This window comes from Salvelinus namaycush, chromosome 1, assembly GCF_016432855.1.
Source record: "Salvelinus namaycush isolate Seneca chromosome 1, SaNama_1.0, whole genome shotgun sequence".
Classification (NCBI taxonomy): domain Eukaryota; kingdom Metazoa; phylum Chordata; class Actinopteri; order Salmoniformes; family Salmonidae; genus Salvelinus; species Salvelinus namaycush.
The window spans coordinates 34,512,935-34,527,128 of NC_052307.1; the positions used below are offsets into that span (position 1 = coordinate 34,512,935).

The following is a 14,194-nucleotide window of genomic DNA, read 5'->3' on the forward strand; positions in this document are numbered from 1 at the left end:
GCCCACTGTAAAACCTAATATACAGTCCAAGTAAATACTGTTAATGGTTCCAAAGATATTAAATATTAGATTAAAACTCTGGGAACCTTGACTGTTCTGGTAATGGCTCAACTGTTCTTTTCTGTTGATTCAAGATAACACCTTCACAAAGTAAACACTTAATCAAGACTCCCCCCCCCCCCCCCCCCCCCCCTTTAGCTTATTGAGAGATCCCGGCAGTTAGAACACAGTAAAAACAACCTAAGGGTTATCCCCATGATCCTTTGAGCAACTATACCGACCTCTTTGTGTTAGTGTACTGTGTCTCCCTCTTGTGACTTTATGATCAAGCAAATATAATTTGAGACAATAGGAAAGAACAAAACAAAATCACTGCGTAAGGTAATACTATTTATTATATAACTAATCAGAAACAACATGATTGAACTGGCCCAATTTCCCAATACATCCTACTGGTCTAAAATATCATTATATCTCTGGCCCGGAGCCCCACGGCTACACATATCTGACCTTTATGATCGGACTGTAGCAAGGCACATTATGGTGGCAGCCTTATAAAAAAACATATATTTGTATATTTATATATAACATATATGTGCTCATACTTTTAACTAAGGGATTAAGGCAAAATTGTATTTCAATAATTTCCCATTATAAAAGTGTCAGGCATTTTCTAAGTATGTAGACACTTTTTAATCCAAGCATGTCATATCATACTCCTTCATTGGTATTGTTGATTAAAAATAACATTAATACAGTAATATGAAAAACAAAAGATGTTCAGAAGGGATGACAAATAGCCTTAAATGAACCTCAATGTTACACTACTTGGATGGTTTACAAATGTACTAACAGGTGAAAAAACTAAACATGAACTATATACACGCATGGGAGTTAACCCGTTGACCTCTCCAAAGCTCAGATGGTATTGCACCATTGGAGTGGGCAGTGGGATAAGTTCAAAGGCAAAAGTAGCTAAAGAATACATGTAGCAAAAGCTACTCTGCAATTTATCATTTTAATGGAGTCAAGATTACATTATCAGAATTAATACATTTTGGGGGAATTAAGACTAAAGTGGGCAAAGAAATAAAGGGGAAGAAATAGGTAAGCAATTACTGAATTACAGTACATTACAATTGAAAGATAGTGTCTTCCTAAAACAAGGCAGTAACTAAGCCATGTCATGACAGCAGTCATAGGAGCTTTAGACATTAGTTTAGACCAGCAGGGGAGTTGTTAGCTGTTCAATCATCCCTCTCTCACAGCAGCTTGACTGGAGTTAGCCAGGGTTTCCAAGACCTGGGTACATGGAACATGATAACAAGCATAGGTTCCAGAGACAAGAGTTCCAGCAGGTTATGTATGATGGAGTATCAGAAGGTCATGGATAGAGGTGTAAAGACTGTTCACTTCTCCAGAGTCTCCCACCATTCTCTCTCTTTCCCTCTCAGTTCCCAACAACCTATGTCTCGTCTGTGGCCTCCGATGCTTCCTTTAACTGTAACATTGCAAGTCAGAAAATCTGTTCTCCCATCTTTCAAAACAAAAACACTGTGACAGCCGTTCTAGTAACCAGCTCAGCTAAAAACCCATTCAAATACGGTGGAAAAAGTGAGAAAAGACTAACTATACAAACAATTTAAAATAAATATCAGCAACAATGACCACGACAAACACACATCTCTACAGCACAAATCTTTTCATATCTCCCATGTTCACCCATTCAAATCTGTCCTGACCTTTGACCTCTTGGAGGCTTAACTCCTTACCCCTGACTGTGTGTGGATCACATTACATACCCTCAAAACACCAAATGGATAGAAACCATAAATGCCAGCATGAATTTAGGACTGTGTCACAAATAACATTATATAGGCTACAATGACAATATCTACCCCTTAATTAGTACTTTGGTATTCCCTGAAAAACATTTGCGGCACAGCATTAACAGAGAGAGCAGGGGAGTTAGTCGTTTTTTTTCTTCAAATGAACCATATGGTGTTTGAATGGCCAAAGACTGGTTAGACGGAGGGTGTGAAGCTGTACAAGAGTTAAGACAGTGATGTATTTAAGAAAAAGGGAGAAAATGTGCAAATAAGTTAGGGTTATTCATAAAAGCCAACATGCATCATTTCAAAGTGATGACGCATTGTTGAACTGTAGAGTCAACAGTAGCTATTGATCATGAGCCAAGTTGGTCTCGAAGTTGGGCTTCTCTTGAAAGAAATTGCTCGGGTGGTAAGTAAGCTAACAAGTATGTGAGTGTGTATGTGCGTGTGTGTGATGTACTGTAAATGTGTGTCTCCGCCATGGGGGGTTATTGCGCTTTCGTGGGTGTGGGAAGAGGGGGAGCAGGCGAGGTAGTAGGGATGACTCCAGTGGCGAGCAGTACGATGATGAGGATTATGACGAGGACGATGACCACTATCACCACCCACAGCTTCATGTTCTTCCACCAGTAGGAACGAGCCACCTTCTGAGACGTGTGCTTGAAGTTCTGAGCCTGAGGGAGAGATGGGATGCTATTAGAAATATGCTAACAAAAATCATACCATTTGCATTGTTTTGCAGTAACCAATGCTTTGCAAACTGTGTGTGTGTATAATGCATTTTGTTTTACTGTAAAGTGTATTGCGAATTTTAAATGCAAGTTTGATTTGATTTAATTAGATTTAAACTGAAGTACACTACACAAACCCAAACTGTGGGTCACAAACTCTTCAAGTCCACAGACTACTTTAAATCCAATTATGGATACCTAATTTGGATTAACTATGAAATAAAATGTAAAAAAACAGTAGAGGAGCACACAAGAGGGGAAGAACAGTGTTGTAGGACTGACCCCAGCCTGCAGGTCCTCTGACTTGCCCATCAGGTCGTCCAGCCTCTCACCCCGGGCCAGGATCCGGTCCACGTTCTGGGTCATTATGTCCTTCACCCCATCCACCTGAGATTGCAGGGTCTTCACCTTGTCCTGCTCCACCACCTCACCCTGCTCCTGGAGAAAAACAGAGACAGACAGTGATAGAACATGAGAGAAAGAAAGTAATAGAACAAGAGAGGAGAGAGAGAGAGAGCATGAGAGAGAGAGAGGTCAATGAGGATAATACGCTTCCGCACATGTTTTCGGAAACTGGTGATATCTGCGTGAGTTATTTTGTATTCTCTCACAAAAGCTTTATCAAAAATCTATTTACAACAGTAGGGAGGGGACCCTGTGCAGCAGTTTTACACCTGTATGTACTGTATCTTTAGGTCATATCTACAAGTCATAACTGCCTTTTAATGACGACGTAAGACCTGCACACAAAAACAGGTGTAATCATTGGTCCAAAAAGTTTTGCAACAGCATACGTTTACTCCAAACGGAGAACGTTTTGCAACGAAAACGAGTTTCCATTGGACAAATTCAGGTAGGTCCCTCCCCGCTTCTTTCCATTTGCTTCCGTTTGGAATACACCCAACGATCCAAGTCAGAATCAGGAACATATGTATCTTTCAACTAGGCCTATTTTATTGCCAGGAGGCGTACATGAAAGAAAGGCCCCTGTAACTGTTCATCACTCCATGTTTTTTTATTTGCATAGTAGATTGTGCATATGTAATTTTCGTTCATATTTCAGACAGCTTGTGTGTGAACTTCGACACCTTGAAGTGTAAAAGATGCTATAAGATGTTGCTGTAAGCCGTTGAAGTGTTATGCCAATACTATATGTATGTGACAGAAAGGGGGGGGGGGGTGTGTGTGTTGCACATTTTTTCCAAACCCAGTGAGCCCTCTGCCTCACAAACACAGGAATCTCTTCTTTCTTTCTTTCTTTCTTTCCACTCGGTGAGTCTCCTCGCTCTCTCCTTCACAACCTGCTCTCTCCCGGCACAGGACTCTGCCTGCATGAGGCATACTGAATGGCAGACTGCTATCAAATGACAAGTCCCACTGAGAGCAAAACATTACATACTGACGAACAAAAAAAGTTCACTGATGTTAGAGAGACTAGTAGGCTACATACAGTATTACACAGAATCTTACTCAAATATACTCGAGAAGCAAGCCCTTTTGAAGCTCGTTGAACATCTCATTCCAAAATCATGAGCATTAATATGGAGTTGGTCCCGCCTTTGCTGCTATAACAGCCTCCACTCTTCTGGGAAGGCTTTCCACTAGATGTTGGAGCATTGGTGCGGGGGCTTGCTTCCATTCAACCACAAGAGCATTATAAAGGTCGGACACTGATGTTGGGCAATTAGGCCTGGCTCGCAGTCGGCGTTCCAATTCATCCCAAAGGTGTTCGATGGGGTTGAGGTCAGGGCTCTGTGTAGGCCAGTCAAGTTATTCCACTCCAATCTCAACAAACCATTTCTGTATAGAATTCCCTTTGTGCACAGGGGCATTGTCATGCTGAAACAGGAAAGGGCTTTCCCCAAACTGTTACCATAAAAGTTGGAAGCACAGAATCGTCTAGAATGTCACTGTATGCTGTAGCGTTAAGATTTACCTTCACTGGAACTAAGGGGCCAAGTCCGAACCATGAAAAACAGCCCCAGACCATTATTCCACCTCCACCAAATGTAAAATTTGGCACTATGCAGTCGGGCAAGCAGCGTTCACCTGGGATCTGCCAAACCCAGATTTGTCCGTTGGACTGCCAGATGGTGAAGTGTGATTCATCACTCCAGAGAACTTGTTTCCACTGCTCCAGAGTCCAATGGCGGCGAGCTTTACACCACTCCAGCCGACGCTTGGCATTGCACATGGTGATCTTAGGCTTGTGTGCAGCTGTTCGGTCATGGAAAACCAGTTCATAAAACTGCCGACGGACAGTTCTTGTGCCGACGTTGCTTCCAGAGACAGTTTGGAACTAGGTAGTGAGTGTTTCAACCAAGAACAGACGGTTTTCACACGCATCAGCACTCGGCGGTCCCGTTCTGTGAACTTGTGTGGCCTACCACTTCGCGGCTGAGCCGTTGTTGCTCCTAGACGTTTCCACTTCACATAACAGCACTTACAATTGACCGGTGCAGCTCTAGCAGGGCAGAAATTGTTGGAAAGGTGGCATCCTATGACGGTGCCACATTGAACATCACTGAGCTCTTCAGTAAGGCCATTCTACTGCCAATGTTTGTCTGTGGAGATTGCATGGCCGTGTGCTCGATTTTATACACCTGCCAGCAACGGGTGTGGCTGAAATAGCCAAATCCACTGATTTTAAGTGGTGTCCAGATACTTTTGAATATATAGTGCATGTCTGTCGGCTCTGATAGAGAAAGTACATCCAACAGATAATCCCTTCGCTAACATAAATGAGGAAATTATTGAGATGAATTATGGATCTTAGGTCAGTAAATAAGTGCCAGTCTGTGCTATCATGCCAAACATGTTTGACAATTACAGCAACAAACAGATCTGGGACCAGGGCAAGCTATAGATAATAATTATGTTTGACAGCAAACTAGGTCCAGTTTCCTTTCTCAGATAACCTTCACTAAATGAATCCCAGTCTGGTCAGAGGTTGCCATCAAATCATAGTCAATCTGTTTCAGAGTAGCTCATGTGTACATGAACCTGAACGAACAGTTGTTCATCTGGGATAACTACTGTGAATTAAGAATAAATTACTTTTTGTGTGAGAGTATAGGCTTGAACAGGGCTGAAGAATGTTCTGTTCCATTTAACCTCTATCATAGATTGCTCTAAAATGTACTTCTAAATGCCAGGTCATTTCCCTAACATGTTGGTCAGTGACATTGTAGCCTATCAGGTTTTAATTTCCCAACCATCACTAAGTATTCTGTTTTATTTTGTTCTAAAATACATCTCAGGGACGTTGTGGATTTATGGAGCTACTGTAAGACATTGATGTTGAGCCTATCGAGTGGTCCGTCTACAATGTACCCTTCACGACTATGCAGCCCTGGCAACTAACACAGTAAAAGTACCTACCAACCTGCCAGCTTCCTAAACTCCGGCCTAGATTAGACCGCTTGACTTTTCCCACATTTTGTTAGGTTACAGCCTTATTCTAAAATATATGAAATAGTCCCCCCCCTAATTAATCTACACACACAATACCCCAAAAGCAAAAACAGGTTGACATTTTAGCAAATATATATAAAATAAAAAAAACTGAAATATCACATTTACATACGTATTCAGACCCTTTACTCAGTACTTTGTTGAAGCACCTTTGGCAGTGATTACAGCATTGAGTCATCTTGGGTATCTCCCAGTCCCTGCCACTGAAAAACATCCCCACAGCATGATGCTGCCACCAGTATGCTTCACAGTAGGGATGGTGCCAGGTTTCCTCCAGACATGCCGCTTAACATTCAGGCCAAAGAGTTCAATCTTGGTTTAATCAGACCAGAGAATCTTATTTCTCATTGTCTGAGAGTCCTTTAGGTGCCCTTAGGAAACTCCAAGCAGGCTGTCATGTGCCTTTTACTCAGGAGTGGCTTCCGTCTGGCCACTCTACCATAAAGGCCTGATTGGTGGAGTGCTGCAGAGATAGTTGTCCTTCTGGAAGGTTCTCCCATCTCCACAGAGGAACTCTGGAGCTCTGTCAGAGTGACCCTCGGGTTCTTGGCCATCTCCCTGACCAAAGCCCTTCTTCCCTTATTGCTCAGTTTGGCCGGGCGGCCAGCTGTAGGAAGAGTCTTGGTGGTTCCAAACTTCTTCCATTTCTGAATGCTAGAGGCCACTGTGTTCTTGGGGACCTTCAATGCTGCAGAAATGTTTTGGTACCCTTCCCCAGATCTGTGCCTCGACACAATTCAGACTCGGAGCTCTACGGGCAATTCCTTCAACCTCGTGGCTTGGTTTTTGCTCTGACATGCACTGTCAACTGTGGAAACTTATATAGACAGGTGTGTGTCTTTCCAAATCATGTCCAATCAATTAAATTGACCACAGGTGGAATCCAATCAAGTTGTAGAAACATCTCAAGGATGATCAATGGAAAGAAGATGCACCTTAGCTCAATTTCTAGTCTCATAGCAAAGGGTCTGAATACTTATGTAAATAAGGTATTTCTGTTTTTTATTTTAAATTGATTTGCAAACATTTCAAAAAACCTGTTTTCACTGTCATTATGGGGTATTGTGTGTAGATTTTAGAATAAGGCTATAATGTTACAACCATCAAGCGCTATGGCTCTCATGAGGACTGTCACAGGAAAGGAAGACCCAAAGTTACTGCTGCTGCAGAGGATAAGGTCATTAGAGTTAACTACACCTCAGATTGCAGCCCAAATTAATGTTCAAAGAGTTAAAGTAACAGACATCTCAAAATTAACTGTTCAGAGGAGACTGCGTGAATCAGGCCTTCATGGTCGAATTGCTGCAAAGAAACCACTACTAAAGGACACCAATAATAAGAAGAGACTTGTTTGGGCCAAGAAACACAAGCAATGGACATTAGACTTGTGGAAATCTGTCTTTGGTCTGATGAGTCCAAATATGAGATTTTTGGTTCCAACCGCTGTGTCTTTGTGAGACGCAGAGTAGATGAACGGATGATCTCCGCATGTGTGGTTCCCACCGTGAAGCCTGGAGGAGGTGTGATTGTGCTTTGCTGGTGACACTGTCTGTGATTTATTTAGAATTCAAGGCACATTAACCAGCATGGCTACCACAGCATTCTGCAGCGATACACCATCCCATCTGGTTTGCACTTAGTGGGACTATCATTTGTTTTTCAACAGGACAATGACCCAACATACCTCCAGGCTGTGTAAGGCTATTTGACCAAGAAGGAGTGATGGAGTGCTGCATCAGATGACCTGGCCTCCACAATCAACCGACCTCAACCCAATTGAGATGATTTGAGATGAGTTGGACCGCAGAGTGAAGGAAAAGCATCCAATAAATACTCAGCATATGTGGGAACTCCTTCAAGACTTTTGGAAAAGCATTCCAGGTGAAGCTGGTTGAGTGAATGCCAAGATTGTGCAAAGCTGTCATCAAGGCAGAGTGGCTACTTTGAAGAATCTAAAATATATTTTGATTTGTTTAACACTTTTTGGTTACTACATGATTCCATATGTGTTATTTCATAGTTTTGAGGTCTTCACTATTATTCTACAATGTTGAAAATAGTCAAAATAAAGAAAAACCTTTGAATGAGTAGGTGTGTCCAAACTTTTGACTGGTACTGCATATTTGACATTTGTATCTTAAAGCTTAATTGAGTAATAATCAATTGAAGTTGGAACATTTGTGACATTTTGGTCTTACCCAGACATTCTCTAAAGCTGAGATCCGCGATAGGCGCAACAGCGCCACTGGCCACCCCAAGCGCATTTGTTATTGTTTTGAGGGAATGAGCATTCAGCATCATGGTAAAAAAATTAAATGTGTACATACTCTGATGTTCTATTATAGGTGCAATGATGTCCGACGGAAAAAAACAGTGTTTGTTGTTTGAAGTAGCATCTTTGTTGTTGTCATATCGCAAACGGACGTGGCAGTTTCAACGCTATGAATCCCAGATCTAATGTTTCATCTGTAGGTGCTACAAAGCAAAAATTGTTGTCATTTGAATCTTTACTGCTTGCTCTGTAATAGGAGTAGTATTTTCATTTCAATAACAATTGTCTCACATTAATTTATGAATACTGAAAAATATAAACGTGCATATTGTTGAACATAATAAATTGATCTATGGGCATATCAAAGTTCCAGTGGGATCTCTGCTAGTTTTAAGGTTATGGCCCGTTTTATACAGAGAAATTGGCATAGTAAGCAATGTAACCAAACCCAGCACTTCTTTTACTTGTATCATTGCATACCCTGCAAATAACCAGCAGAGAGCTACCATTTTGAATCCATTTATACATTGACTATGTTGGTAACGCTTACAAATTGGACCATAACCCTAAAAGTAGCAGAAATACCACTCAGGAACTTGGATATGCCTGTAGAGTATATTATGTTAAACAATATGTAGAACATTTGCCATATCATATTTTATCCATTAATATATTTTCAATATTCAATATACTACTAATATTACAGAGTCAGCGGTAAAGCTTCTTATGACACACATTTTCGCTTTGTAGCACCTACAGACTAAAAATTATGTAGTCTTAAAGGGTAAAGCCAAAATGTCACAAATATACCTCTTCAATTTATAATTCTTTCCAATTATGCTTTAAGATACAAATGTCAAATATGTCAACAATCTTTCTTCCAAAGGACCCTTCTATGGATTATATTTAATGAAAATACAAATAAAATAACATTTTTCCTTTTAGGAATCATCCCTTTAGTCAATTGTACACTGAACAAAAATATAAATGCAACATTTTCAAATATTTTACTGAGTTACAGCTGACTGGGAATACAGATATGCATCTGTTGGTCACACATACCTTAAAAAAAGGGTCATGGATCAGAAAGCCAGTCAGTAGCTGGTGTGACCACCATTTGCCTCATGCTGCCCGACACATCTCCTTCGCATAAAGTTGATCGGGTTGTTGATTGTGGCCTGTGGAATGTTGTCCCACTCCTCTTCAATGGCTGTGCGAAGATGCTGGAAATTGACGGGAAACGGAACACGCTGTCGTACACGTTGATCCAGAGCAACCCAAACATGCTCAATGGGTGACATATCTGGTGAGTATGCAGGCCATGGAAGAACTGGAACATTTTCAGCTTCCAGGAATTGTGTACAGATCCTTGTGACATAGGGCCGTGCATTATCATGCTGAAACATGGCGGCAGTTGAATGGCACGACAATGGGCCTCAGGATCTGGTCACTGTGTCACTGCGCATTCAAATTGCCATCGATAAAATGCAATTGTGTTCGTTGTCCATAGTTTATGCCTGCCCATACCATAACCCCACTCCCACCATGGGACACTGCTCACAACGCCATACACGCGGTCTGCCATCTGCCTGGTACAGATGAAACCAGGATTCATCTGTGAAGAGTACACTTCTCCTGTGTGCCAGTGGCCATCGAAGGTGAGAATTTGCCCACTGAAGTCAGTTAGGATGCCCAACTGCAGTCAAGATCCTGGTGAGGACAATGAAACAGTTTCTGACAGTTTGTGCATAAATTCTTTGGTTATGCAAACCCACAGTTTCATTAGCTGTCCAGGTGGCTGGTCTCAGATCAGCCTGTAGTGTGGTGAAGAAGCAGTTGTGCGGTTGTGAGGCCAGTTGGATGTACTGCCAAATTTTCTAAAATGACATTGGAAGTGGCTTATGGTAGAAAAATGAACATTCAATTCTCTGGCAACAGCTCTGGTGGACATTCCTGCAGTCAACATGCCAATTGCACGCTCTCTCAAAACATGAGACATCTGTGGCATTGTGTTGTGTGTTAACACTGCACATTTTAGAGTGGCCTTCTATTATTCCCAGCACAAGGTGCACATGTGTAATGATCATCATGTTTAATCAGCTTCTTGATATGCCACACCTGTCACCTTATCTTGGCAAAGGAGAAATGCTCACTAACAGGGATGTAAACAAATATCTGCACATAATAAGAGAAATAAGCTTGTTGTGCGCATGGAACATTTCTGGGATCTTTTTTTTCATCTCATGTAACCGACACTTTACATGTTGCGTTTAGATTTTTGTTCAGTAAACTTCAAGACTTTATTACATCCTCTCCTGAGGAGGAAGCACAGTACAGTATTCCACAGTAAGTTCATACGGGGTTTTCCAGTATTCTCCCATAGAGCCCATAAAGAGTAAGGTGTAGTATTTAAGTTAGCCTTGTATATTTGACTATCATCTCCTTCAAATTTACACAGTTGAAGCTTCATGTCGAGGTTGTCTTTGAGGTGTTAACTAATTACAGTTTTCTTGTAATATTGTTCAAGATATTGTTTCAAGCTTTATTGTTATCTAATAAATATATTTGGCTACATTCAAGTGTGATTATCAAATCAAACGATACTACCCAAAAGTAACAACTGTTGCGCAGGCGCCAGTAGAGAAATGTACAATTTCAACACTTTGGTCCATTTCCTCAAAAGCGACATTGCCGCGACATCTTGGTCAGAAAGAATTTGCGGTGAGGGCAAAACAGAACTTTTTCATAACATAATATGAAGCCCAAACAGGAGACGAAATTATCAACCTGTTGCATTTAGATTCTCAAGTGAGAAAGATAGACTGTGTGGACTCGACTGAGACTGGTTATAACGCTGTAATGTTTTGTTTTCTAATCAAAACAAAATATTTCAAGCACATCAGAAAATAACGATTGTTCCAGCACCTACCAGATCATTATACATGTTGTTGGAAAATGGAGTCCTTTGCCACCGGAGTGATAACTTCTTTAATCCTGATGCATCAAATGTGTCGAACTTTTGTATTGAGTTTGTGGTCCCCGTTCAACAGCCGATTACGTTACCTCCTACCTACTTCCTGGTTTGTTGTTTTCTCCCTCAAAGTGAATCGCTTCGCTTTGACCCTGCTCGAATGTTTTGCTTCCACTTGCCTCCTCGTGAGGGCGTCAAAGCGCGGGGTTCTAACGTCCACCTGCAGCAAGTAAGAAAAAGTAGACCCAACTCAGGAGAATGTCGTTGATGCTGGTTGTCCCACACACTTTAACATCAGAATTCTTGATAATAGTTATGTGTTCATATGCTGGGGCCTGGAGATTACAGTAAAGAACATTTTCCTTTTTATCTGCAATTTATCTGTGTGCATGCACTGTAGAACATACAGCAGCAGGTGGATTGACATCTCACCCCTATCAGCTGGCATGCCCGTAGGGGGCACAGGGGTACGTGCCCCATAAGATTTGTCCTGTTTCAAAAATAAAATATATACCGTATTTAAAAAATATATACATTTTTGTCTGTTTCTCTCAGGGTTTGGAACCAAAATATTTTTGGGGTTTTGTTCCACTGTTCCAACTAGCAAAAATAAAGTTCTGAACTGGTTCCCGAACCCCAAAAAAGTACTGGTTTATATCCTTCCTTTCTGTTCCTTTTTTAACCTGTGAAATCAACAGTTTTTACATTTAGTTCATTAAATTACTTCACCAGTCAGTGAGGATAGAGCAGGCAAGCTAGTTGTTACATGCGTAAACAAAAATGTTGTAGGTGTGGAGAGTGTGAGAGTGTTGAGAAGAAAGCTTGAAGCTCTGGGCATCTTGTTATGACATGCATTAAATGAATTACAGTCAGTGGAGGAAAAAGTACTAAATTGCCATACTTGAGTAAAAGTAAAGATACCTTAATAGAAAATGACTCAAGTAAAAGTGAGTTACCCATTAAAATACTACTTGAGTAAAAGTCTAAAAGTATTTGTTTTTAAATATACTTAAGGATCAAAAGTAAATAGAATTGCTAAAATGTTCTTATGTATCAAAAGTTAAAGTATAAACCATTTCAAATTCCTTATATTATGCAAACCAGACGGCATCATTTTTTTATTGGCGGATAGCCAGGGGCACACTCCAACACTCAGACATAATTTACAAACTAAGCATTTGTGTTTAGTGAGTCCGCCAGATCAGAGGCAGTAGGGACGACCAGGGATGTTCTCTTGATAAGTGTGTGAATTGGACCATTTTCCTGTCAAAATGAGTACTTTTTTGGGTGTCAGGGAAAATGTATGGAGTAAAAAGTACATTATTTTCCAGTGAAGTAAAAGTTGGCAAAAATATGAATAGTAAGGTAAAGTACAAATACCCCCCAAAAAACTACTTCAACAAAAATACTTTTAAGTACTACTTAAGTACTTTACACCACTGATTTCAGTGCATTCGGATAAGTATTCAGACCCCTTCACTTTTTCAACATTTTGTTACATTACAGCCCTATGGATTAAATAGTTTCCCCCCTAATCAAACGACACACAATACCCCATAATGACAGAGAAAAAAACAGATTTGTTGAAATTTTAGCAAATGTATAAAAATACTAAACTGAAATATCACATTTACTAAGTATTCAGACATTTTACTCAGTACTTTGTACCTTTAGAAGCTATTACAGCCTCGATTCTTCTTGGGTATGACACAAGCTTGGCACACCTGTATTTGGGGAGTTTCTCCCATTCTTCTCTGCAGATCCTCTCAAGCTCTGTCAGGTTGGATGGGGAGCGTCGCTGCACCGCTATTTTCAGGTCTCTCCAGAGATGTTCGATTGGGTTCAAGTCCGTGCTCTGGCTGAGCCACTCAAGGACATTCAGAGACTTGTCCCGAAGCCACTCGTCCTTTGCTCTGTTAATTTTTCCCTCGATCCTGACTACTCTCTTAGTCCCTGCCGCTGAAAAACATCCACACAGCATGATGCTGCAACCACCATGCTTCACCGTAGGGATAGTGCCAGGTTTCCTCCAGACGTGACGCTTAGCATTCAGGCCAAAGAGTTCAATCTTGGTTTCATCAGACCAGAGAATCTTGTTTATCATGGTCTGTGAGTCCTTTAGGTGCCTTTTGCAAACTCCAAGTGGGCTGTCATGTGCCTTTTACTGAGGAGTGGCTTCTGTCTACCCTCTACCATAAAGGCCTGATTTGTTGGAGTACTGCAGAGATGGTTGTCCTACTGGAAGGTTCTCCCTTCTCCACATAGGAACTCTGGAGCTGTCAGAGTGACCATCCGGTTCTTGGTCATCTCCCTGACCAAGGCCCTTCTTCCCTGATTGCTCAGTTTGGCCGGGCGGCCAGCTCTAGGAAGAGTCTACATGCACATTTGTGGCCTGCTGGAGGTCATTTTGCAGGGCTCTGGCAGTGCTCCTCCTTGCACAAAGGCGGAGGTAGCGGTCCTGCTGCTGGGTTGTTGCCCTCCTACGGCCTCCTCCACGTCTCCTGATGTACTGGCCTGTCTCCTGGTAGCGCCTCCATGCTCTGGACACTACGCTGACAGACACAGCAAACCTTCTTGCCACAGCTCGCATTGATGTGCCATCCTGGATGAGCTGCACTACCTGAGCCACTTGTGTGGGTTGTAGACTCCGTCTCATGCTACCACTAGAGTGAGAGCACCGCCAGCATTCAAAAGTGACCAAAACATCAGCCAGGAAGCATAGGAACTGAGAAGTGGTCTGTGGTCACCACCTGCAGAATCACTCCTTTATTGGGGGTGTCTTGCTAATTGCCTATAATTTCCACCTTTTGTCTATGCCATTTGCATAACAGCATGTGGAATTTATTGTCAATCAGTGTTGCTTCCTAAGTGGACAGTTTGATTTCACAGAAGTGTGATTGACTTGGAGTTACAT

The 14,194-nt window shown here is 41.5% G+C and overlaps 1 protein-coding gene across 1 annotated transcript; it reads right to left on the minus strand.

Moving 5' to 3' along the window:
• Window positions 1-377: 377 nt before the first annotated feature.
• On the minus strand, window positions 378-11,438 carry LOC120040251 (vesicle-associated membrane protein 8-like). Its single transcript, XM_038985486.1, has 3 exons — window positions 11,239-11,438; window positions 2,846-3,001; window positions 378-2,506 (listed from the first exon to the last, which is right to left on the minus strand). Exons 1-3 carry the CDS (start codon window positions 11,251-11,253, stop codon window positions 2,321-2,323), a joined length of 357 nt encoding a protein of 118 aa, XP_038841414.1. The 5' UTR covers window positions 11,254-11,438; the 3' UTR covers window positions 378-2,320.
• Window positions 11,439-14,194: the final 2,756 nt, after the last annotated feature.